Raw genomic sequence first — 25508 nt, 5'->3', positions numbered from 1 at the left:
CTAAGGCGGACGTCGAGCCGACTCCTGTACACCAAGTCATGCCACTTACATTTTTTATTTCCACCGTGACAAAGCAGCTTTGTGTTCTGAGCGGGGCCGATGCCGGGTCTCGCCTTAACGTCCCATCGGCCATGAACTAAACTGATACAGACCCCCTTGCGGTGAATAGTGAAGAGAGGGAGCTGTAAACAGACATAAATTGAGACTGCACTTCCAAAAAGCATGAGGTGAACACGTAGTTAAACACAGATGATGTTCTACAATTTAGGAAGGGAGACATTTTAGGAAAAAAGAGAGGTGAACAGGGAGGGGGAAAGGATTTTCCTAATGTACCTGTTTGCCTGGGGGTAGAGAGTGAACGGTGAGCCTCAGCCCGTGAAGTTGGCTGGAGAGGTCAGTGACAGAGAAGGAGGGTGTAAGCGGCAGGTTCTAGGCTAAGACATGCCACACAGTCACATACCTCTGTGCAGATGAAGGGCTCCTAGCAGCTGGACAACAGCACAACATAAATATAAATAATGCCACTTGTGAATGGTACAACTTCTAGGAAAAAGGGAATAGTAGATGCCAGGTCATGCTGTTCCCAGCAAGAACCTACATTTAAGGAGAGGTATACTGCCTACAGGGAGTTGGAAACCTGCTCCCAATAGCGGCATTTGCAGGACAGAACAAGGGGCTCTGAGAAGCTACCTCTGGGCCGATGGAATCTGGGGCTGCCCTGGGGAGACTGGAGGAGGACACAGAGCCCAACAGCAGTGGGCCAGAAAGCCCCATGGTTTGGTTTGGTCTGACAGGTGTGGCCTCACACTCCTGAAAGCCTTCGCTCTGCTGCTCCCCAATCAGTCTCTTACTGATGCTGGGGCTTTCTCATCAGAGACTAAAGCAGGGCCCAGGAAGAGGCTGGGCAGCTGGTTCCTAAGAGCACTGGGAGGAAAGCAGGGAGGGCCCCCTGACTGAGCAGCCCCGTGGGCAGCAGAGGAGTAAGCTTCCCTGAGCTGGCCCCGCGGGCTGCTTCCAGAAGAGGAAGGGCTTCCTCCACTACGACCTCTGGCCGACCCTTTACTCGATACCTCATTGCTGTGCAACTGCACTAGCCGGAAGGTCCCCATGGGGTCCGCCTTGCCTAGGTCTCCTGAAGCAGCCATGCCATCGGGCTGTCAAAGCAGCAAAAGCACGGGAAAGCAATTGAACAGGACGCAGGCCAGGCCAAACTAGCTTCCCGAAGCCCCAAGGCTAGAGCTGTCTCTCCTATGCACCACCTTCCCTGGGCAGGGGCTCTGAAGCAAGAGACCTGGGGCCAGAGGACCTCAGTATTGTGCCACCCAGTCCTCAGGTCCCAGCATCACAGTCCGGGTCTCAAGACCCACCTGGAGAGGACTGCCTCTAGCAGTGCCCAGAGCCTCCGCCGTGGAAGCTGTGGGTGGGCTACACATCTGATCCCCTTCTACTGGCCTGCACCTTCCCGCTGAAAACAACTCTCAGGACCACTCTGGAAAGACTGCTGGATGGGGCTTGCAAAGAGGAGCTGACAGTTCTTGAAGTTACATTTTGGTACTAGAAGTTACTGAGAAAGCCCGAGGGCAGGGAAAGCCTTCAGAGGGCAGGGCTGCTGCCACCTCCAGCTAGAACCCTGGTCATGTAAGCACCTGTGAGTGACCACCGAAGAGCAGAAAGGATGTAGGAAAGTGTCACTTTCCTAAGGGAGACAAATCACCACTGACTGCATCTTCCTAAGTGAATAAATTATTAGGTGGGCCAGGAGTCACTGCAATGAGAGAATCTGGCTTTGGAACAGAAGAGAAAGAAAAAGCTGGGGCTGTGAGGGCGAGTCACAGCCCCTAGGAACTTTGGTGAAATACAAAAACAAAACCCCTGATAAAGTGGTGCTGTTCTCCCCACTTTCAGGCAAGAGCCTGGTAGCAGGGGTAGAGGACAGCAGAACCCTGTTATATATGCAGGGGAGCGCGCGCGCGCGCGCGCGCGCGCGCACACACACACACACACACACACACACACACACACACACACACACACACACACACACACACACACACACACACACACACACACACACAGCTCAAGAGATGGAGAGTCAATGAACACCCTTCTGCAATACTTCTCACACCAAGAGGGAAGACGGGGCAGCCGAAAGCAAGGCAAGGGACCTTCCCCTGCCTTCTCGGCAGTTTGTTCCCAAACCCGAAGGTCGACCTTGAGGTGAGTCAGCCCTGAGGCTGTTTCTTTTCTGATACCCAGGGAGGCATGCATGGGGGGGTGGAGCGGGGAGGGGGGGGGGGGGTTGGGGGGCGGGCGGGCAGAGACAAGGGCATGATTAGTGTTTAGAACACAGGAGACCGAAGCCCCAACCATTGGAAGTCCAGGTCCTGGAGGCAGCTTGGGGCGGGGCACTGTTTCTGCCCATCCTCCTCATCCTCTGGGGATTGTAAACAACTGAGCACCACTCGTAGTGTCGGACCAGCTGCTGCAAACTCTACGAACTGAATCTCACACGCTCTGGGCACACTGGCCTCGTCTTCTTGTCCATGGCAAGAGTCTGGGTGTCTTCCTGGACGTTGCCGTGACGCTTGTCTGTCAGGGGCTGAGGCTGGCAAACAGGCCTGAATGCACAACGCAGCCATTTTCTAAGCCTCCTATGGAGAGAAACACACCCCACGTGTCCGTCCTTCCCCTCGGCCTTGTGCACCGGCAAACATCTCCTGAGTCCTTCATGTCTTCTCAGTAGGAAATCTGGCTGGTCAACGGGAGGCAAGGTCCATGGTGCCCCACAAAGGTCCGCACTCTGATGATCCTGATGAAAATCTCTGGAGTCCCTGGCCAAGGGTGCGGAGGGTCTAAGCAGACATCTCCTGCGTTAAGCTTCTTCTCAGCGGGAGAAGCCGAGCAAGGGTTTACTGAAGAAGGAACAATTCACAACAGTCCCAGATCCAGAGACGGAGTCTAAAAACAAAGGCTGATTTTAAATAAAATATAAATATTTTCAACTTTGGCAGCACTTGGTACCTTCCAGGAGTTCCAGCAACTAAGATCATAACAGTATCGTGATCCACACGAGGAAACCGGAGAAGAGGAGGTGTCGCCGAGGATGACAGCACGCCAGAGACAGGAAAGGCTAAAAACTCCAGCTTCGGGCAGCTGGTTTTAAACTACTAGGTAGGCTCCACTACGAGGTGAAGACTTGAACAGGTAGGAAAATATTGAGGTAAAATATTTGGGAGAGAGATAAGAGATGGGCCCGGCAAGGGCATAAAGAAGGGCATTTCCACTGACATCATCTAGGCCTGGCCCGGGCGAGGAGAACACATGAGGTGAGAGACATTAAAATTTTTAAATAAAGTGAGCTGTGCAACAGGAATAATTTGGATGAGGTGGGTCAGAAGGAGAAGGGCAGGCAGTAAGGGGGGAAGGCGTGATCAGGGAAAAGAGTTGAAAAGTTCCGGGTTAAAATAAGTACAAATGAACAGAGATGGCACTGCCCCTAGAGGTACCTCCCACATATCTGCTGCCGACTCTCTACCCTGCCCTCAACCCTATCTGGCTCAGGGAACCCAGGTGCCAGGTAAGGGTACATGGATGGCAACCTTGCCTCTCCCCAGAGCCTGGACCCTACCTGAGGCTCTGGGGCCAGGTGCTGGGGAACATACAGGGCGGAGTGGGCCGGTGCAGGGAACGCACCCAGCCCGCTATACAAAGGCACTGGTGGAGTTGACGAAGATGGGAGCGCTGCTGGGCTGGATCAGCTCGTAGAGGGTCACACACGTCCCCACCACAAAGCCCACGAAGCCCAGGAGGCTGATCAGGGCATCCTTGACGATGGTGATGGGGCTCATGCCCTCTGAGTAGTAGGTGGCGATCTCCAGGAGGGGCGGGATGATGAGGGCCAGGGCACTGCTGCTCACGGAGCCCACCAGGGAGATGACCAGGTCCAGGCGGGGGACGAGGATGGCCAAGACGCCTGTGGGAGAGAGGACACGCCTGTTGATGACTGCCCAGAGCTGAGAGAGACCGCCTCACTGTTCAGCAAATTTAGCAAGTGTTCTTCTCATAGTATGGAGAGCTCCAAGGAAGCTGAGACATCATCCAGTCCAATCTCTCATTCCACAGATGAGAAAACTGATGCCCGGAGATGTGGCATGACCCGGGTCTCACAGCAAGGATGGCAGAACTGGGACTGGAAACCAGATTTCCCAACTTCACCTGCCACAGTCCTTGATTTCCACCTTTCTGAGGAAAAGGAACCAAATTACATTCCAGGGTAACCCGGTCCTACCAAAGGAGAGCGAGTGGAGAGCAGAAGAGGAGGTGAACCTTTTCTAAGCGACTGCTCATCTTCTTACCACTGAGGGTACCTCCAACACAAACCACTCTACTTGAATGACAAGAAACGAAACGGGGAGAAAACCCTCCTTCTTCTGGAACGATCCCATATCAGCCCCATTGCACAGAGCGTTTTCACACAGGGAAAGGAGAAGCAGGTCTGTGTGTAGGCCAACCTCAGAAGCAAGGCCCCCCATGATGACTGCGTCCCTGTGCCAGGACAAACCAGTGGCTCCCACACCTGAAACTCAGCCCAGGTGTACACAAGCAAGGTGCAACTGATGATAAAGGTGAATGGGGGGGACTTCCCTGGTGGTCCAGTGGGTAAGACTCCACTCCCAATGCAGGGGGCCCGGGTTTGATCCCTGGTCAGGGAACTAGTTCCCACATACCACAACTAAGAGCCCACATGCCGCAACTTAGGAGTCTACATGCTGCAGCTAAGAGGTCTGCATGCTGCAACCAAAGATCACGCGTGCTGCAACTAAGACCCAGTGCAGCCAAAAATAAATAAATAAATATTTTTTAAAAAGAGGGGCCTCCCTGGTGGCGCAGTGGTTGAGAGTCTGCCTGCTAATGCAGGGGACACGGGTTCGAGTCCTGGTCTGGGAGGATCCCACATGCCACCGAGCAACTGGGCCCGTGAGCCACAACTACTGAGCCTGCGCATCTGGAGCCTGTGCTCCGCAACGAGAGGCCGCGACAGTGAGAGGCCCGCGCACCGCAATGAAGAGTGGCCCCCGCTCGCCACAACTGGAGAAAGCCCTCACACAGAAACAAAGATCCAACACAGCCAAAAATAATAAATAAATAAATAAATTTAAGAAAAAAAAAAAAAAGAAACTGAATTGCCATTCGGATTTATTGCCTGAAACAAAAAAGCTCCTGATGTGTTTGGCTTAAAAAAAAAAAAAAAAAAGATGAGTGGGGGCCACATGAGGAAACGCCATCGGCTTGCAGAGCACACCAGCGCCTGTACCACCAGCCAGCTTGGGGGTGAAGGCCAATGTTTCACAGGTTTATTGAGGATTATGGCCTCTGGAATTAGGCACTTGTGTGTGAACCCTGGCTCTGCCTTGAGTGACACATGGCTCCTTTCTATTTCCCAGCGTTCTTGTTGGCAAAACAGGGATACAAAAAGCTCTTACGTCACAGAGATGTTGCGATGATCAGAGGAGATTACACGGGTACTTAACTAGAGTCCTGGTGTACACCAGGCACATAATACAGTCAATATTACTCATCACTAGTATACATCTTGTTGCTTATGGAAAGTGCATTGTTAACTCGTTAGTCATCGAATGTATTCTGATGGATTGTCTTCCCCGCTGCGGGGCTCCAGCCGGAGGTCCTGCGCGTTGAGACAGTGATCCAGGGCACGTCTGCTACCTCACTGATCCCTATGAGAGACTCACACTAGACACGGGGGTTTCAGTTCTCACTTCATTTCATAAAGCAGAAATGTAGTTAAATTGCTCTGAGGAAGGCATCACAGTGGTGAGAGACCAGAACGTCTTGTATTGGCCGGAGTCCCATATAGCCTTTCTACGCTCCAGATGGATTGCCTGAATCGATCGCTGCTTCTTTGGCTGAGCACCAGACGAAAGCAGTGGGCTGCATTTAGAGGCCAGGCTTTGTGAGAAACACCTACTTTTAAACTGGAATACCACTCCATGCGGCAAAGGAAGAGGCATGCTGGGAGCCGGGATGTAGCAGGGGAGGAGCAGGGTCACGTCACCTGTCTTACACTCACTCTGCAGCTGTGCTGTCCGATAACGCCGCAGTCACTAGCTATCTAAATCTAAATGAATTCAGTTCTCCAATCACACTGGCCACATTGCAAGGACTCAACTGCCACCTGTGCCTAGTGGCTACTGTCTGGGACAGCACACCTAGAACACTCCCATCACACAGACCGTCTAGTGTCTAGTAGACAGCACTGGGAAGCATCCACTGAGCTGAATTTCCCTCCGCTCCACAGGTACGGAACTCCACATTATTATGGTCCCTGTGGAAGGAAAGGTCCAAAGAATTCAAATGATAGAAAGTGACAGAGCTGGGACTAGAGTCCAGGACCTTAAGCCCCTGCTGCAGTCACATCATAGACCTGATGATCAAGAAAATACAGAATGGGACTTCACTGGTGGTGCAGTGGTTAAGAATCTGCTTGCCAATGCAGGGGACACGGGTTTGAGTCCTGATCCAGGAAGATCCCACATGCCGCAGAGCAACTAAGCCCATGTGCCATGACTACTGAGCCTGCGCTCTAGAGCCCGCGAGCCACAACTACTGAGCCCAAGCACCACAACTACTGAAGCCCACGCGCTCTAGGGCCCGCATGTTGCAACCACTGAGCCTGCGTGCTGCAACTACTGAAGCCCATGCACCTAGAGCCTGTGCTCCGCAACAAGAGAAGCCACCGCAGTGAGAAGCCCCGCGCACCGCAATGAAGTAGGCCCCGCTCACTGCAACTAGAGAAAGCCCATGCACAGCAACGAAAACCCAATGCAGCCAAAAAAGAAAATACAGAATGATACATGCAGCAGGAGGGAGAACAGGGGATCTGGCTGATCGGCGGAAAGATCCTGTCTGTGAAGAACTGGGGGAGTCTGATATTGGGTTAGCTTTCCCAGGGATGCACCACAATCATGTGGTAGGGAATCCGGTACAGGTCAGCCCTGACCTCTCTCTGCTTTGTAGAGGACACCAGACAAGGATTTTGAAGCCTGGATAACAAAAGGGGGTACAAGGAAAATGAGTCTCAGATCTGCCTCTGCTGCCCAGGGTTTTATAGCCCTGGGGCAATCCCTTCCTCTTTCTTTCTTCTATATTCAACCACCATGGCAATTATCCACGAATACCCTCACTGTTCTGAAGCCTTCAGAAAGTCTAAATAAAGGATAAGCTTTTAACTTGCTCTGCAAGTTAAAAATAGTCTGTTTCAGCCTTTAGTTACTTCTAAATAGAGTTGGTGATGTCCCTCAAACCTTCAGGGTTGAATATGGAGGAAAGGTGGAAGTGAAGTGTCTGTAGGCCGATGACAAAACGGCATTCTCATCATGGATAACCTGACGCTCAACAAATGTTGATCTGCTGTGTGACCTGGAATAAGACACTTGCCCTCTCTGGGGTCTGGGTCTCTCTCTGCCTAATGTTTAACCACACAGTGGTGGCTCCAGATGTTCCAGTTTGGGTGAGCAGTGGGGTGGAAACAGCTGAGGCAGCCATCAGACCTAAGCCTGGGTGTGGTTAAGGGTCTGGACTCAGAACCTAGGCTCCAATCCACCACTAACCAGCCAGTTTCTTAACCTGTTTAAGACTCATCTCCCGTACTGCTAAAAAGGGATGGTCAAATGAGATCATTCACGTAAAGAACCTAGAGTACTACACACATAACAAGTGCTTCATACATGTCAGCTAATAGCATCACCCGTCCCTGCTCAGTAGTAGGCTGTGTGTGACCTGGGGGGGAAATCAGTTCCTATTCTGAGCCTCAGTTCACGTACCCATGAAGTATGGTGATTGTATTAACACTGGACGATCACTCAAGTCACACTCGACTCTGAAATTTTAAGGAACTGTGCAATGTAGATTTAGTCACGTAGGAATGTGTTCTGGGATATGTCCCTCAACTCACTGTCAACTGGGAAGCAATGTGTGCTGCTCCAGAGTGGCACAGCGGAGAGACGGGATTCCGCTCTAAGAACACATGGTTGGGCCAAAAACGTAGCTTCTAGCCTGCCTGCTTTTGTACCGTTAAAGGGAGTGTGAGTTATTCCTCCTGGTCCCCAGGATGCTCCAGCCCACTCAAGAGAAGGGAGGATTTTAGCAGAGGCAATGAGCCCCTGGAGGAGATAAGTCAGAGGACCTGCCCAGCCCTCCCAGCTCTGACAGTCTGTCCTCTCCCTTCCCTTTCTCCCCTTCCCTCTCTCGTATTAGCCCGGAGGACAGATGGGTACTTCATGATACGAGTTAAGTGAAGTCACTCGTGCTCCACTCTGATAAGAATTAAGTGAAAACAGAAACAGAAGCTTGTGAGATCAGAATCTTTTCTCAGATTGGACGGAGATGTTCCATTTCATCATGACTTTAAAAAGCAATCTAAATACTTGTTCTTGTTTTTACTACAACAGATATACAAGATAAGTATGTTTAGCAAAAATATCCTTAATAGAAATATTTTTAAAAGGGCAAAAACTTTTCTTTTAAAGCCAGGGCCACAGGGTTGCAAATGGAGCACTGTCTTCCTGTCCTAGCTGGACTGGATATTTAGCTGAACCAAAATACAGGCTGACATTGGAGAAAGATAATGGGGGAAGAAGGTGGGAAGAGTGAGCCTCCCGCTAATACACTGGGGGAAGAGGAAGAGAAAGGGGCCCAAACTGAGGGCTCACTAGCCAAGGCATCTGTTTACCTACAAGGCAAAATGGGACAAACTAGTTTTCACTAATTCTATAGGTGGGAATCAGTACTTGGGAAAGATACAGGAGCGACTAAAACCTCTTCCAGCACTGAATGTCTTTACTCCATGAGTTAAAATAAAGCCCTCTAGAAAGAGAAACCCAAGAAGGCTGAGATCTCAGAAAGCAGCCAACTGGGGACACCCTATCCCTACTTCCCCACGAAAAGAGCACCGCATGCAAAGAGGAAGCCCACAAACTCCCAACTGGCAGTTGCCAGACCTCTGCATTAGCCCAGCTGTGGCATGAACAGAAAGGGGGCCCTGAGGATAACCAGACCACATGATTAGTGAAGAGGGCTCCAGTGGTATTACAAAACATCTTCCCTTTGGGTTAAGAAACACTGAGAATGTGACTTTAACTGCTGAAGCAGCAGGAGGCCAATGGCCATGTTCAGAGAAGGAGCTGATTGGGATTCTGGAGCCTGTGGTTGTAGACCAGCAGCAGAAAGAGCTGACTTACGCACAAGAGGAGAGCAAGCACTTGAGAGACAAACACGCACTGACAGAAATTCCTTGGACACTTACAGCTCCCGTGTCCAGAAGTGCTTACTGTTATTTATTATGATCAACCCTGGTGAGGCCCACCTATGGGACTCTTAAATTGCTAGAAATCTGCCTTTAAATTAATAGCAGCCTTGGACAGGATATACAATTTCATTTAGTGGGAGTATAAATTTTAAAAATAATACAAAAAGCACGGGAAACAACTTACACGTCCAACATTAAAGGAATAGTTTAGTAAATACAATTCATCAATAAAATGGAATACCATGCGGTCATAAAAATATTTATGAAGGACATGTCTATTCATGATGTAATTTTAAACAAAATGCAAAAGGCCAAGTTATATGTACACTAGAATTGCAACTTTTTGTAAAAAGCGCCCATGACAGACTTCCCTAGTGGAGCAGTGGTTAAGAATCTGCCTGCCAATGCAGGGGACACGGGTTCAAGCCCTGGTCCGGGAAGATCCCACATGCCACAGAGCAACTAAGCCCGTGCACCACAACTACTGAGCCTGTGCTCTAGAGCCTGCGAGCCACAACTACTGAGCCCACCTGCTGCAACTACTGAAGCCCGTGTGCCCAGAGCCGGTGCTCCACAACAAGAGAAGCCACTGCAATGAGAAGCACATGCACCGCAATGAAGAGTAGCCCCCGCTCACCGCAACTGGAGAAAGGTCACGCGCAGTAACGAAGACCCAATGCAGCCAAAAATAAATAAAATTTTAAAAAAGAAAAAAAAAGCGCCCATGCGGATTAACACAGAAGATAAAATGCAAGAAAAATTATTTTAAGTCACTGGGATATTGGGAATTTCATTTTTACTTACTCCAGATCTAGACAGTCTTCAGGTGTTTTTACATTAACTTTCTTTTTTCGAGCAATACTTTGGTAGAAATTTAAAATCAGGCTCAAAGGAGTTGTGCAGCATCACAGAATTTTAGACATGAGGCGATCGGATACCCTTCATATCTTACAGATGAAGAAGCTGAAGCCTTACAACCATCCCCGCAGTGGGGACAGGGGGCACAGTGTACAGGTATTAATGCTGCTGCCCTTTTTCTTTATAGCTGCAAGACTGAGACGTGTGAACGGCCAAAAGGCATTGAAAAACCACTTTGTTTAGACCTGGAAGCTTCATGCTCTAAAGGGTCTGGCTGCTTGGCATGTTTTACATTCTATTCTAAACAGGCTTCTTAATTGAGGTGGTTTTGTTGTTATTCTATCTTCAATAACAGGTTTGTGACATTCTCATACCTAACTGAAGTAAAATGTTTCAAGTGGCAAATGCCACAGAGAATCAGTTCGAACCACTGAAGGACAGGTTAGGGCCTCAAGGAATCCAAAGAAACTACTCTTCGTACAGCCCCGGCTACCCTCAGGTGGAGCCAGCCTCTTCCAGCCCCTTCTACACAAGTTCTGGACATAAGGTGGCCTGCTAAGCCTGCATGTCCAAACATACAGACTGGAAGTAACTACTGTCCCACATGAAATCATAAGAAAATGAGCACCAGTCTCTGACGTGTGTTATTTTCTTTTCCTCTCCTCTCCAACAGTGTGAAATTAAGCATCAAAAAGTAGACACAGGGCTTCCCTGGTGGCACAGTGGTTAAGAATCCGCCTGCCAACGCAAGGAACATGGGTTCAATCCCTGGTACGGGAAGATGCCATATGCCTCAGAGTAAGTAAGCCCGTGCACCACAACTACTGAGCCTGCACTCTGGAGCCCGTGAGCCACAACTACTGAGCCCGTGTGCCACAACTACTGAAGCCCGGGCACCCAGAGCCTAAGCTCTGCAACAAGAGAAGTCACTTCAATAAGAAGCCCGTGCACTGCAACAAAGAGTAGCCCCCACTCGCTGCAACTAGAGAAAGCCCGCGTGCAGTGATGAAGACCCAACACAGCCAAAATAAAATAAATAAATAAATTTATTTATTTTTTCAAAAAAAGTAGGCACAACCATCTTTGGTGGATGGGGAAGAGTGGTGAGACGGTTGAATTCCAAGTGGAAAAAAAAATGAGGCTGACCAAATGCTCCTGCTTTCCTTGGGGATGAGGGTGAGGAAGAGGAGAGAAAGTTGAGAAAATGACGAGAAAATCCCCAAAATGGCAATAAAATGAGCTGCCATTAAAATGTATAGGTATAATTGAAAACAATCAGTTATATCAAAGATCTAAAATCATATACCAATTAACCTTCTGCAAAAGGATCTGAAGGTACAGAGGAACAAAAACAAATGTACTCAGATAAATGCAATTAAATTGGTGCTACAGTAAAATGCCTCTCCTGAATCCCACAATTACTTCACAGTCTCCAGGGAAAGCAAGAGAAGCCTAGGGCTGGGAGATGAAGGGGTTGCACCCTTTAAAAGGATGACAATGTAAGGCTAAGTCACAAGCGACCACAGAAGAAGGGAAAAACAACCCAATGCGCTTGAAGATCAAAAGCGGCTCACGTCATTTGAGAGTCACACTGTAGAAGGGAGGTGAGACCCACAGACAGTGCCAGGAAAAGCAAAGCGAAAACCAAGAGGCATCTAAGGATAGTATGAGGTCTGTGAATCAGAGACTGCTGGTTCCTGCGGGGCGCAGCAGAGAGGAACCTGGCAGGAAGCGCGACATATGGTAGCGGAGGCTAAGCCAGGCTTGAGAAGAAAATGGGGCGGTGAGAGGAGTCAGGGCCAGCTCAGTGCCCCAGCTCTTCCAGCAGAGACAGCACATTGTACCCAGACAGACCTACCTTCTCCCGAGGAACCACTCTGAAACAAAGCCCGTTATTTGAGCTATCCCTATCCTTTCTTCCAATGCCCCTTGCATTCAAGAATCAGGGCCCTGAGAGTTGACATTATGAACACTTTTCACGTGCAAGCTGTCTCCTCAACACTCAGAGCTAATCCATCCACAGAGGAAACATACATATTTGATCAAAGCCTCCAGAGTTGCCAGCAGGAGACAGGAGTAAAATCTAGAAGAGTCTAAGCATCCTATCTTATCACACATTAAGGCAATTTACTGGAAAAGCAAGCTATATCACATTCCTTCCTTTCAGTCGCTTTGGGGCAGCAGTGGCCTGCAGCCAGTGGGTTGTTTCTCTAGGCTGGTCTAGGAGAGAGCCGGAATGGGCTGTCAAATAAAGGCTACAAGAAGTCAGATTCTTGGTTGCCATCAGCTCTCTGGGGCTGGGGAATCCAAGGTACCCACGGTCCTACCCAGGTCCACCCTATAAGAAATCTTCATCAGGAGAGCTGCCCAAGATTAAGGTCAAGGGACAGTCTTTAGTTCCTCAGCTCCAGTGAGTTTTTTCCACGCAGATCCAGGATGCTGAGCTTCCACCCACTGCCCTAGAAGTAATATCAGGAAGACAACTGCAGGTGGCTTGAGGAGGTCCATTCCAGGATGGGCACTAGTCTGATCCCCACGTTTGCTTGGGTAAGGATGGACAGCCTCTTCCCTGTCCTCCTCTTGCTAACAGTTAACCAATAAACTCATTTCTGACTTTCCATACTATGAGTGCATGCTAGACAACATTCACATCATTCATCCCTAAAACATTCCATTCTGGTCTAGTTAAAAAATCACATAGAACTATCTTTACTCCAGAGACAGAGGCTCGGACTGGATAATTTAAAGAAAGTCCCAGGGAAGTCTCAATATAATAAGGAAAGACGTTTCTTTCCCAAAAAAAAAAAAAACTTAAACACAGCCAAGAAGGGAAATCTATGATTCAAGCATTCAATTTGGAAAGGAACTGCAAATCGCCTAGAAATTTAAATTAGATATTACAGACCAATTTATTCAAGGATTCTCTATTCTATCAATTCACAGAATCTTCCAAAAAAAAAAAAAAGAATTTATTTTTATTTTTGAACTTATACCAGTTTTAACTAAGAACAAATAGGATGATATCTCGTCTCTCAACTCACGCTCCTGGGTGTGTGGTCAGGGAAGAGGAATAAAACACAAAGTGATAAGTCAAACACCTATGTTAATCAACAGAAATTTTCTAAGAAACACAATTTAGTTAAGACCAACATCCAAAAGTGTCTGGAATAGTATCAAGCAGTCTCAAAATGAAATCCAAGGAATAGACTGTCACATTGGAAACACAATTATTTGAAAAAACAAACAAACATACACCTGCTATCAAAGTAACCTATAGTACTCATTATGCATATGGGTTAAATGGCTCTCTTTTAAACTTTTGCCATATTTCATACGGAATAGTAATTGCACATGTTTAGCATGAATTATGACCATCGTCATTGCATTTTAGGCCATATCTATAAATAAAGCACCGTTTCCATTCCCGTGTCCTTTAGAGCACATCTATAATCAATTCACTCCCTTCACGGACGTGCCTCAACTCTGAAGCTGACACTGCACCTCAAGTTCTCTGCTCACACAGCACTGGCCATTTCACTATGATACAAGTTCTCTCTCATGAAAGCCCTGGCGACTCGATGCCCTCTGGAAGAAAACAGACAAGGCAATGATCTTGTCCTCTACTCACACGTCAGGCAGACCAGCATGGTGCGCACGGATAGGTCTATCACCAGCTCGCAATGCTCAGGTGCACGGGCCACGAAGAAGGGGATGATGATCTCGGCCGGGACGTAGAACTGGAGGGCATACGTGAAGAAGATGCCGATGGAATAGAGCAGCTTAACTGACTGGTACAGCCTGCAGAGAGAGGTGAGACACGTTCAGAGCCGGCTCTGTACGCTCATACACCAGCAATGAGAGTGCAAAACAGTCCCAAGGTGATTTGGCCATATCTATCCAAGTTACAAGCGCACATGTCCTTTGGACAAAAAATTTCAGGTCTAGGGATTTATCTTGTAGATATACTTACACATGCGCACATACACTTACATAAAAAATAAGTTGCTGCAGCATTATTTAAGTCTGAAAGACTGAAAAGAGTTTAAATGTTAATCAGCGGGGAACTGGTTAAATAGATCATGGCACTCCCATATAAATGTTAAAATGTAGGAGACAGAACTCCGGGCGCTTATGTGGTACGAGCTCCACGATATATGATGAAGTGAAAAAAGCATGAAGCAGTACAGTGTCGACAGTATGGTACCAACTGTCTAAAAAAGGAAAAAAAAGGAAAAATAGGGAAAAGCACTCCCCTTCACACACACATACATGTGACATTCTTACATACACCAAACATCTTCAGGAGGAAACGTAAGAAACTGGTAATATGGTTGTCCCTGAAATGGAAAATTGTAAAACTGGGGTCCTAGAGAGGCAAGTGGAAACTTAACATTTTCTGTATGCCCTTTGAACATCTGGAGTCTTTTGCACAGGCATATATCCTTTCAAAAATAAAAACAATTAAAAATACAAGGTGGAGGAGATTCAAGATGGCGGAAGCGTAAGACGCGGAGATCACCTCCCTCTCCACAAATACGTCAGAAATACATATACATCTGGAACAACTCCTACAGAACATCTACTGAACGCTGGCTGAATACCTCAGACTTCCCCCACGTACCTGGGTAGGGCAAAAGAAAAAACAGAGACAAAGAATAGGGACGGACCGGCACCTCTCGGAGGGAGCTGTGAAGGCGGAGAAGTTTCCACACACTAGGAAGCCCTTCGCGGGGGGGGCGGAGACTGCGGGGGGGCGGGGCGGGGGGCGGGGAAGCTTCGGAGAGACGGAGGAGAGCGCAGCCACAGGGGTGCGGAGGGCAAAGCTGAGAGATTCCTGCACAGAGGATCGGTGCGGACCAGCACTCACCAGCCCAAGAGGCTTGTTTGCTCACCCGCTGGGGCGGGCGGGGCTGGGAGCTGAGGCTCGGCTTCAGTCAGATCGCAGGGAGAGGACTGGCGGGGAGAACACAGCCTGAAGGGATTAGTGCACCACAGCTAGCCGGGAGGGAGTCGAGGGAAAAGTCTGGACCTGCCTAACACGCAAGAGACTTTTTCTTCCCTCTTTGTTTCCTGGTGCGGGAGGAGAGCGGGTTAAGAGCGCCGCTTAAAGGAGCTCCAGAGAAGGGCGCGAGCCGCGGCTATCAGCGCGGACCCCAGAGACGGGCATGAGACGCTAAGGCTGCTGCTGCAGCCACCAAGAAGCCTGTGTGCAAGCACAGGTCACTGTTCACACCTACCCTCCCGGGAGCCTGTGCAGCCCACCACTGCCAGGGTCCCGTGATCCAGGGACAACTTCCCCGGGAGAACACACGGCGCACCTCAGGCTTCTGCAACGTCACGCCGGCCTCTGCCGTCGCAGGATCGCCCCGCATCAGTACCCCTCCCTCCCCCAGGCCTGAGTGAGCCAGAGCCCCCAAAGCAGCGGCTCCTTTAACCCCGTCCTGTCTGAGCGAAGAACAGACATGCGCAGGCGACCTACACGCAGAGGCGGGGCCAAATCCAAAGCTGAACCCCAGGAGCTGTGAGAACAAAGAAGAGAAAGGGAAATCTTTCCCAGCAGCCTCAGGAGAAGCGGATTAAATCTCCACAATCAACCTGATGTACCCTGCATCTGTGGAATACCTGAATAGACAACAAATCATCCCAAACTGAGGAGGTGGACTTTGAGAGCGAGATTTATTACTTTTTCCCCTTTTCCTTATTCTGTGAGTGTGTATGTGTATGCTTCTGTGTGTGGTTTTGTCTGTATAGCTTTGCTTTTACCATTTGTCCTAGGGTTCTATCCGTCCGATTTTTTGTTTTTCCTTACTTTTTAAATTTTTTTCTTAATAATTTTTTATTTTAATAACTTTATTTTATTTTATCTTCTATCTTTCTTTCTATTTTTTCTCCCTTTTATTCTGAGCCGTGTGGATGAAAGGCTCTTGGTGCTCCAGCCAGGAGTCAGTGCTGTCTCTGCCTCTAAGATGGGAGAGCCAACTTCAGGACACTGGTCCACAAGAGACCTCCCAGCTCCACGTAATATCAACGGCAAAAATCTCCCAGAGATCTCCATCTCAACGCCAAGACCCAGCTTCACTCAACGACCAGCAAGCTACAGTGCTGGACACCCTATGCCAAACAACTAGCAAGAGAGGAACACAACCCCATCCATTAGCAGAGAGGCTGCCTAAAATCATAATAAGCCCACAGACACCCCAAAACACACCACCAGACGTGGACCTGCCCATCAGAAAGATAAGATCTAGCCTCATCCTCCAGAACACAGGCACTAGTCCCCTCCACAAGGAAGCCCACACAACCCACTGAACCAACCTTAGCCACTGGGGACAGACACCAAAAACAATGGGAACTATGAACCTGCAGCCTGTGAAAAGGAGACCCCAAACACAGTAAGATAAGCAAAATGAGAAGACAGAAAAACACATAGCAGATAAAGGAGTAAGGTAAAAACACACCGGACCTAACAAATGAAGAGGAAATAGGCAGTCTACCTGAAAAAGAATTCAGAATAATGATAGTAAAGATGATGCAAAATCTTGGAAATAGAATAGAGAAAATAAAAGAAACGTTTAACAAGGAACTAGAAGAACTAAAGAGCAAACAAACAATGATGAACAACACAATAAATGAAATAAAAATTCTCTAGAAGATATTAATAGTGGAAATAACTACTGGAGAGCAGAATAAAGAAAAAAGAATGAAAAGAACTGAGGACACTCTCAGAGACATCTGGGACAACATTAAATGCACCAACATTCGAATTATAGGGGTCCCAGAAGAAGAAGAGAAAAAGAAAGGGACTGAGAAAATATTTGAAGAGATTATAGTTGAAAACTTCCCTAATATGGGAAAGGAAATAGTTAATCAAGTCCAGGAAGCACAGAGGGTCCCGTACAGGATAAACCCAAGGAGAAATACACCAAGACACATATTAATCAAACTATCAAAAATTAAATACAAAGAACAAATATTAAAAGCAGCAAGGGAAAAACAACAAATAACACACAAGGGAATCCCCATAAGGTTAACAGCTGATTTTTCAGCAGAAACTCTGCAAGCCAGAAGGGACTGGCAGGACATATTTAAAGTGATGAAGGAGAAAAACCTACAACCAAGATTACTCTACCCAGCAAGGATCTCATTCAGATTTGATGGAGAAATTAAAACCTTTACAGACAAGCCAAAGCTGAGAGAGTTCAGCACCACCAAACCAGCTTTACAACAAATGCTAAAGGAACTTCTCTAGGCAAGAAACACAAGAGAAGGAAAAGACCTACAATAACAAACCCAAAACTATTAAGAAAATGGGAAAAGGAACATACATATCGATAATTACCTTAAATGTAAATGGATTAAATGCTCCAACCAAAAGACACAGACTGGCTGAATGGATACAAAAACAAGACCCGTATATATGCTGTCTACAAGAGACCCACTTCAGGCCTAGGGACACACACAGACTGAAAGTGAGGGGATGGAAAAAGATATTCCATGCAAATGGAAATCAAAAGAGAGCTGGAGTAGCAATTCTCATATCAGACAAAATAGACTTTAAAGTAAAGACTATTACAAGAGACCAAGGACACTACATCATGATCAAGGGATTGATCCAAGAAGAAGATATAACAATTGTAAATATTTATGCACCCTACATAGGAGCACCTCAATACATAAGGCAAATACTGACAGCCACAAAAGGGAAAATCGACAGTAACACAATCATAGTAGGAGACTTTAACACCCCACTTTCACCAATGGACAGATCATCCAAAATGAAAATAAGGAAACACAAGCTTTAAATGATACATTAAAGAAGAAGGACTTAATTGATATTTATAGGACATTCCATCCAAAAACAACAGAATACACATTCTTCTCAAGAGAACACAGAACATTCTCCAGGACAGATCATATCCTGGGTCACAAATCAAGCCTCGGTAAATTTAAGAAAAATGAAACTGTATCAAGTATCTTTTCTGACCACAATGCATTGAGACTAGATATCAATTACAGGAAAAAACCTGTAAAAAAATACAAGCACATGGAGGCTAAACAATACACTACTTAATAACCAAGAGATCACTAAAGAAATCAAAGAGGATATCAAAAAATACCTAGAAACAAATGACAATGAAAACACAGTGACCCAAAACCTATGGGATGCAGCAAAAGCAGTTCTAAGAGGGAAGTTTATAAAAATACAATCCTACCTTAAGAGACAGGAAATATCTCAAATAAACAACCTAACCTTACACCTAAAGCAATCAGAGAAAGAAGAACAAAAAAACCCCAAAGTTAGCAGAAGGAAAGAAATCATAAAGATCAGATCAGAAATAAATGAAAAAGAAATGAAGGAAATGATAGCAAAGATCAATAAAAGTAAAAGCTGGTTCTTTGAGAAGATAAACAAAATTGATAAACCATTAGCCAGACTCATCAAGAAAAAAAGGGAGAAGACTCAAACCAACAGAATTAGAAATGAAAAAGGAGAAGTAACAACTGACACTGCAGAAATACAAAGGATCATGAGAGATTACTACAAGAAACTCTATGCCAATAAAATGGACAACCTGGAAGAAATGGACAAACTCTTAGAAATGCACAACCTGCTGAGACTGAACCAGGAATAAATAGAAAATATGAACAGACCAATCACAAGCACTGAAATTGAAACTGTGATTAAAAATCTTCCAACAAACAAAAGCCCAGGACCAGATGGCTTCACAGGCGAATTCTATCAAACATTTAGAGAAGAGCTAACACCTATCCTTCTCAAACTCTTCCAAAATATAGCAGAGGGAGGAATACTCCCTAACTCATTCTACGAGGCCACCATCACCCTGATACCAAAACCAGACAAAGATGTCACAAAGAAGGAAAACTACAGGCCAATATCACTGATAAACATAGATGCAAAAATCCTCAACAAAATACTAGCAAACAGAATCCAACAGCACATTAAGAGGATCATACACCATGGTCAAGTGGGGTTTATCCCAGGAATACAAGGTTTCTTCAATATATGCAAATCAATCAATGTGATACACCATATTAACAAATTGAAGGATAAAAACCATATGATCATCTCAATCGATGCAGAGAAAGCTTTTGACAAATTCAACACCCATTTATGATAAAAACCCTGCAGAAAGTAAGGATAGAGGGAACTTTCCTCAACATAATAAAGGCCATATATGACAAACCCACAGCCAACATTGTCCTCAATGGTGAAAAACAGAAACCATTTCCACTAAGATCAGGAACAAGACAAGGTTGCCCACTCTCCCCACTATTATTCAACATAGTTTTGGAAGTTTTAGTCACAGCAATCAGAGAAGAAAAAGAAATAAAAGGAATCCAAATCGGAAAATAAAAAGTAAAGATGTAGTATCATGCAGATGACATGATACTATACATAGAGAATCCTAAAGATGCTACCAGAAAACTACTAGAGCTAATCAATGAATTTGGTAAAGTAGCAGGATACAAAATTAATGCACAGAAATCTCTAGCATTCCTATACACTAATGATGAAAAATCTGAAAGTGAAATTAAGAAAACACTCCCATTTACCACTGCAAGAAAAAGAATAAATTATCTAGGAATAAACCTACCTAAGGAGATAAAAGACCTGTATGCAGAATATTATAAGACACTGATGAAAGAAATTAAAGATGATACAAATAGATGGAGAGATATACCATGTTCTTGGATTGGAAGAATCAACATTGTGAACATGACTCTACTACCCAAAGCAATCTACAGATTCAATGCAATCCCTATCAAACTACCACTGGCATTTTTCACAGAACTAGAACAAAAACTTTCACAATTTGTAGGGAAACGACTAGGGCTTCCCCGGTGGCGCAGTGATTGAGAGTCTGCCTGCCGATGCAAGGGACACGGGTTCGTGCCCTGGTCCGGGAAGATCCCACATGCCGCGGAGCGGCTGGGTCCGTGAGCCATGGCCACTGGAGCCTGCGTGTCCGGAGCCTGTGCTCCGCAACGGGAGAGGCCACAACAGTGAGAGGCCCGCATACCGCAAAAAAAAAAAAAAAAAAAAATGGGACAGGAGAGAAAGCCCAGAGATAAACCCACACACATATGGTCACCTTATCTTTGATAAAGGAGGCAAGAATATACAGTGGAGAAAAGACAGCCTCTTCAATAAGTGGTGCTGGTAAAACTGGACAGGTACATTTAAAAGTATGAAATTAGAACACTCCCTAACACAATACAGAAAAATAAACTCAAAATGGATTGAAGACCTAAATGTAAGGCCAGACACTATCAAACTCTTAGAGGAAAACATAGGCAGAACACTCTATGACATAACTCATAGTAAGATCCTTTTTGACCCACCTCCTAGAGAAATGGAAATAAAAACAAAAATAAACAAATGGGACCTAATGAAACTTAAAAGCTTTTGCACAGCAAAGGAAACCATAAACAAGACCAAAAGACAACCCTCAGAATGGGAGAAAATATTTGCAAATGAAGCAACTGACAAAGCCAAACTTTACAAGCAGCTCATGCAGCTCAATATCAAAAAAACAAACAACCCAATCCAAAAATGAGCTGAAGACCTAAACAGACATTTCTCCAAAGAAGATACATAGATTTGCCAACAACACATGAAAGAATGCTCAACATCATTAATCATTAGAGAAATGCAAATCAAAACTACAATGAGATATCATCTCACACCAGTCAGAATGGCCATCATCAAAAAATCTATAAACAATAAATGCTGGAGAGGGTGTGGAGAAAAGGGAACCCTCTTGCACTGTTGGTGGGAATGTAAATTGATACAACTAATATGGAGAACAGTATGGAGGTCTCTTAAAAAACTAAAAATAGAACTATCATATGACCCAGTAATCCCACTACTGGTCATATACCCTGAGAAAACCATAATTCAAAAAGGGTCATGTACCAAAATGTTCATTGCAGCTCTATTTACAATAGCCAGGACATGGAAGCAACCTAAGTGTCCATCAACAGATGAATGGATAAAGAAGATGTGGCCCATATATACAATGGAATATTACTCAGCCATAAAAAGAAATAAAATTGAGTTATTTGTAGTCAGGTGGATGGACCTACAGTCTGTCCTACAGAGTGAAGTAAGTTAGAAAGAGAAAAACAAATACCATATGCCAACACATATATATGGAATCTAAGAAAAAAGGAAAAAAAAAGGTCAGGAAGAACCTAGGGGCAAGACGGGAGTAAAGACACAGATCTACTAGAGAATGGACTTGAGGATATGGGGAGGGGGAAGGGTAAGCTGTGACAAAGTGAGAGAGTGGCATGGACATGTATACACTACCAAACGTAAAATAGATAGCTAGTGGGAAGCAGCCGCATAGCAAAGGGAGATCAGCTCGATGCTTTGTGACCACTTAGAGGGGTGGGATAGGGAGGGAGGGAGACGCAAGAGGGAAGACATATGGGAACATATGTATATGTATAACTGATTCACTTTGTTATAAAGCAGAAACTAACACACCATTGTAAAGCAATTATACTCCAATAAAGATGTTATAAAAAAATGCAATATAACTCCAACAAGCCTATTTATATCCTTCCCATTTAATTCAGTGCTCCCTAGAATCGGACAGTGACCACACAGGGCAAGAGGCAGGAGCAAAATCCATCTTTGCATTCCACTAGGGTTACTATCCTACTACTGCTTCATGTGTAGCTTCTCAGGGAGACTGCTGACTCACCATGGGACATGTCTATCTTATCCCAGGCCTAGGACTGTGCAGAGGAGTAAAAAGGTATCATCAGTAAGTATTCACAGATCTGACTTGATCATTAAAGGGAAGGACACTGCCCCTAAGCAAAGCTCCACTTCACATAAGACCCTCATGCATTATGAAGTGAGAAACACAGACCTCCCTGCCTTGGAAATCTATTTAAAAGTGGTGATTATATTGTGCATGACGCATACTGAATTCCTCTGTGGTCGAAATTAATACCTAGAAGATGTTCTAATGCTATGAGCAGAACATCCTGGAAGAAACTGAGATTGACAAAATGTCTTACTTGTTCCAAGAAGAGATGATAAAAATCCTTGGGGAAAAAACCAGCTAGTGGCTCTATAATTAAACTCAGTGCAGCACCGAAGCCTTCTGGAGTGCTGGCAAGTCTAGAATCAGGATAGTCACCTGCTGGGATGGCCAAATAAATCACACCCGAATGGAGGCAGAAAGATCAGGGTAGCTGGGTTTGAAACATCAGAGGAAAGAAGACAGATGCTCAGCTATGGCTTCAGATTATGTGGGCTGCTTCTGCGGCCCCTGATCCACTTATCTTCACTTATGCGAGCTACCACCCGACTCTTCTCTCTTGAAAGGGCAGGAACATTTGGAAATTTAAAAGCAGGCATCAGAGGGAAAGAGAAAGACTTTCAGAAAACAAAAGCCCATTTCAGGGCTACCACTTGGCTGGCCATACAACAAACCTAGTCCCCAAAGCCCTGCTGATTAGGGTGTCCTGTGCGAAACGCTGATACTCCTGAAAAGACGTTTTTCTCGATTTTCTCAATCTGTCCTTGTACAATGCCTCACTGATCAGAGTTCTAAAACCAGACTGGCCTGAAAGGTTATTCTGATCCCTAGGGCATTCGACAAGCTTCTCAGAATCTGCTCACGGCTGCTCTCTGCAATGAAACTGTAATCTTCCAAACAGAACTGCTGCTGAAGACACACCCTGTGACATCTACCTTTTTAGGAAGCATTTCAGTGTGTCTCAGTGCTTCTCTACAATACAGCAACCATGACTTAGGGAAAATGAGATACAGAAGGGTTCCCAAGCATCCCGGGCCCACGGTGAGAGGCTCCATCTGCACCTGCACGTGGAGCAGGTGACAGCCATGGGACAGGCACAGCAGAAGCTGGGAACCAGGCAGGTTTGCCCTCCTCTTTCTCCGTCTATTTAGAACGGTTCAAGGTCAATGGACTGGATGCTTGACCATTCTGGGCTCAGATCTCCGGGGAGAAATGGCAGCGTCAGTCAGGGGATCAGCCAATCCATGCAGCGTCCATTTCCATCGGGATGACTCACGCAAAGCATAAAGCTCTTGCAGCATCCTACTTCCCCATAGCGCCAGTTCAGTATTAGAAAGCTCACACACATCTTTTGCTCTTCCTGACAATCCTGGCAGAAATGACTGTTCTTATTTCCCAGAAAGGGTAACTGAGGCAGTGAGAAGCTGTGATCTGTCCAAGGCCGTAGAGCTGGGACACGGCAGATCACCTCTATCCTCTGGGCCCCACTGGCTTCCTGGTAACCTCTCCTCATTTATAAATGCCTCACAGTCTCAGCGCTTAGTCCTCCTTTTCATTCAAAACCTTTTCACTGGGTTTTGATCGTACGCCAGGCACTGTGCCAGGGGCTTGGAGTAAAATGAAGAACTGGACAGTTGCTGCCCTCAGAGCTTACAATGTAGGGACATCACAGTACAGGTAAACAGACAACTACAACACAATGGGAGAAGAATTAGGACAGGATCCTCACGGGACTCCAGGGCAGCAGAGAGGAGGGCCACTGACCTAGACTTGAAGTTGCTGCGGCTGAGACATCAGAGAAGTTTCTCAAACAGAGTGACGCCCAGGCTGAGTCCTCCTCACTGAGAAGGAATAAGGTAGGGGTGGGGCTAGAGCCTGAGTGGCCCTGACTGTACCTGAAGGTTTCCTGTTTATCATAAGAACTAAAGGAAGCCTTTGAGCTTTCTCAATGGGGAAGTACATGACTGCACTAAGGGTTAGATGGCTCACACGGGTAACAAGAGGAGAACAGATGTGGAGAGAGAGTCAGACCCAGGCAGGGAAACCAGCCAAAAGGCTTACTGGGCAGCCAAGGAGGGATGGTGCTAGGCTAGGGGCTGGTGGCAAGTGAGAGCTAAAATGAAATGGGCTGGGGCTTCCCTGGTGGCACAGTGGTTAAGAATCCGCCTGCCAGTGCAGGGGACACAGGTTCGAGCCCTGGTCTGCGAAGATCCCACATCCCGTGGAGCAACTAAGCCCGTGCGCCACAACTACTGAGCCTGTGCTCTGGAGCCCGCGAGCCACAACTACTGAGCCCGTGTGCCACAACTACGGAAGCCCATGCGCGTAGAGCCCGTGCTCCGCAGCAAGAGGAGCCACTGCAGTGAGAAGCCCGCGCACCGCAATGAAGAGTAGCCCCCGCTCGCCACACCTAGAGAAAGCCTGCCTGCAGCAACGAAGACCCAACGCAGCCAAAAATAAATAAATAAAATAATTTTTTTTTAAAAAGTGAAGTGGGCTGATTTAAGAGATAGGGAGGAGGAAAAAATCACATTCTGACCCTCATTAATTTTTTTAAAAACCCGGTGCTCCCAGGCTTCCATCCTCCCCAACATACCAACAGTTGGGCAGGTTGAGGGTTATGCTCCCTTGGATGTTAGCTCCAAATTGCAGGTACCCCAGACACCCCAGGCTGATGTAGAGGACAGTGATGATAGCCATTCCCACATAGAGGATGAGCGAGAACTTCCGGGGATCCTTCATTTTGTTTTCAAGGGGCAGAACCTAGGAGAGTAGTGAGAGAAGAGAAAGCATAGAATAAAGCAACATTAATGGCCAATGACAACAACAAAGTAATATTCTCAGAAAAAAGTAACTTCTCTATCCCCAACTTCCCCCAAAGCACATCTGTCCTTGACTAGACAGACAAATGCAAGCTGTTCCTCATTAGTTACGCTTGCCGAGCTGGAGGAGCTCTGGAGCCTGCTGTCTAAGCAGGAAGTCCCGGGAGGTAAGGGCGGGCAGGCCCGGAAGCCAGGACTCCTGGCACAGGCTGGCTCTTTGCCTCCGGCTACAAGATCCCTGTGGGCTGGGAGTGCTGTTTGCTCCTCAAATGCAGGTGGCATGGCACCCAGCAGGCCCTCTCGCATCATGCCCACCCAGCGCAACAAGGAAGAGACACGGGTGGTGGCCCAAGCCAGCTGTACCTCACCTGAAATCACAGCTCTACTAACCTGTCCCAAGAATGCAAAATGCAGGTCAGGGAAAACTGCCGCTCCAGTTCCCAGAAACTGTTTCCTTACCTCAAAAGGGGTGGGCACTAGCAGTGACAAGTGAAATCTCCAAGTTAGAGAAACCGAGAGGACCCTGGAGATCGAGGCTCATGGAGATGTATAACAAAACCCCGTTTCCAGACTCCTGTTTCAAACCACTGATCCTCACGGTCTTCTCCCTCACAGCGGAGGACTTTCTTTTTTTTTTTTTTTTTTAATTTATTTATTTTATTTTTGCTTGCGTTGGGTCCTTGCTGCTGCACGCGGGCTCTC

General features: G+C 46.6%; 1 protein-coding gene across 3 annotated transcripts in view; it reads right to left on the bottom strand.

Annotated features, from left to right (window-relative positions):
* Window positions 1–25508, bottom strand: part of SLC36A1 (solute carrier family 36 member 1) — a 167319-nt gene that overhangs the window by 111518 nt on the left and 30293 nt on the right. For 2 of the 3 annotated variants that reach the window (XR_013827640.1, XM_079917163.1), the window contains exons 9-10: window positions 24581–24747; window positions 13812–13981 (exon numbers count right to left, since the gene is read on the bottom strand). Coding sequence is in view for 2 of the 3 variants with exons in the window: in XM_079917163.1 (XP_079773289.1) it covers window positions 13812–13981; window positions 24581–24747 (337 nt within the window). In the remaining variant the exon portion in view is untranslated. Of the gene's footprint in view, window positions 1–2091; window positions 3974–13811; window positions 13982–24580; window positions 24748–25508 lie in introns of those variants that run through there. The other variant, XM_079917162.1, reaches the window with a different exon arrangement.

This window comes from Stenella coeruleoalba (assembly GCF_951394435.1).
Source record: "Stenella coeruleoalba genome assembly, chromosome: 3".
NCBI lineage: Eukaryota > Metazoa > Chordata > Mammalia > Artiodactyla > Delphinidae > Stenella > Stenella coeruleoalba.
Note: the sequence above shows the minus strand (reverse complement) of the source record. Positions and strands in the feature narration are given on the sequence as shown.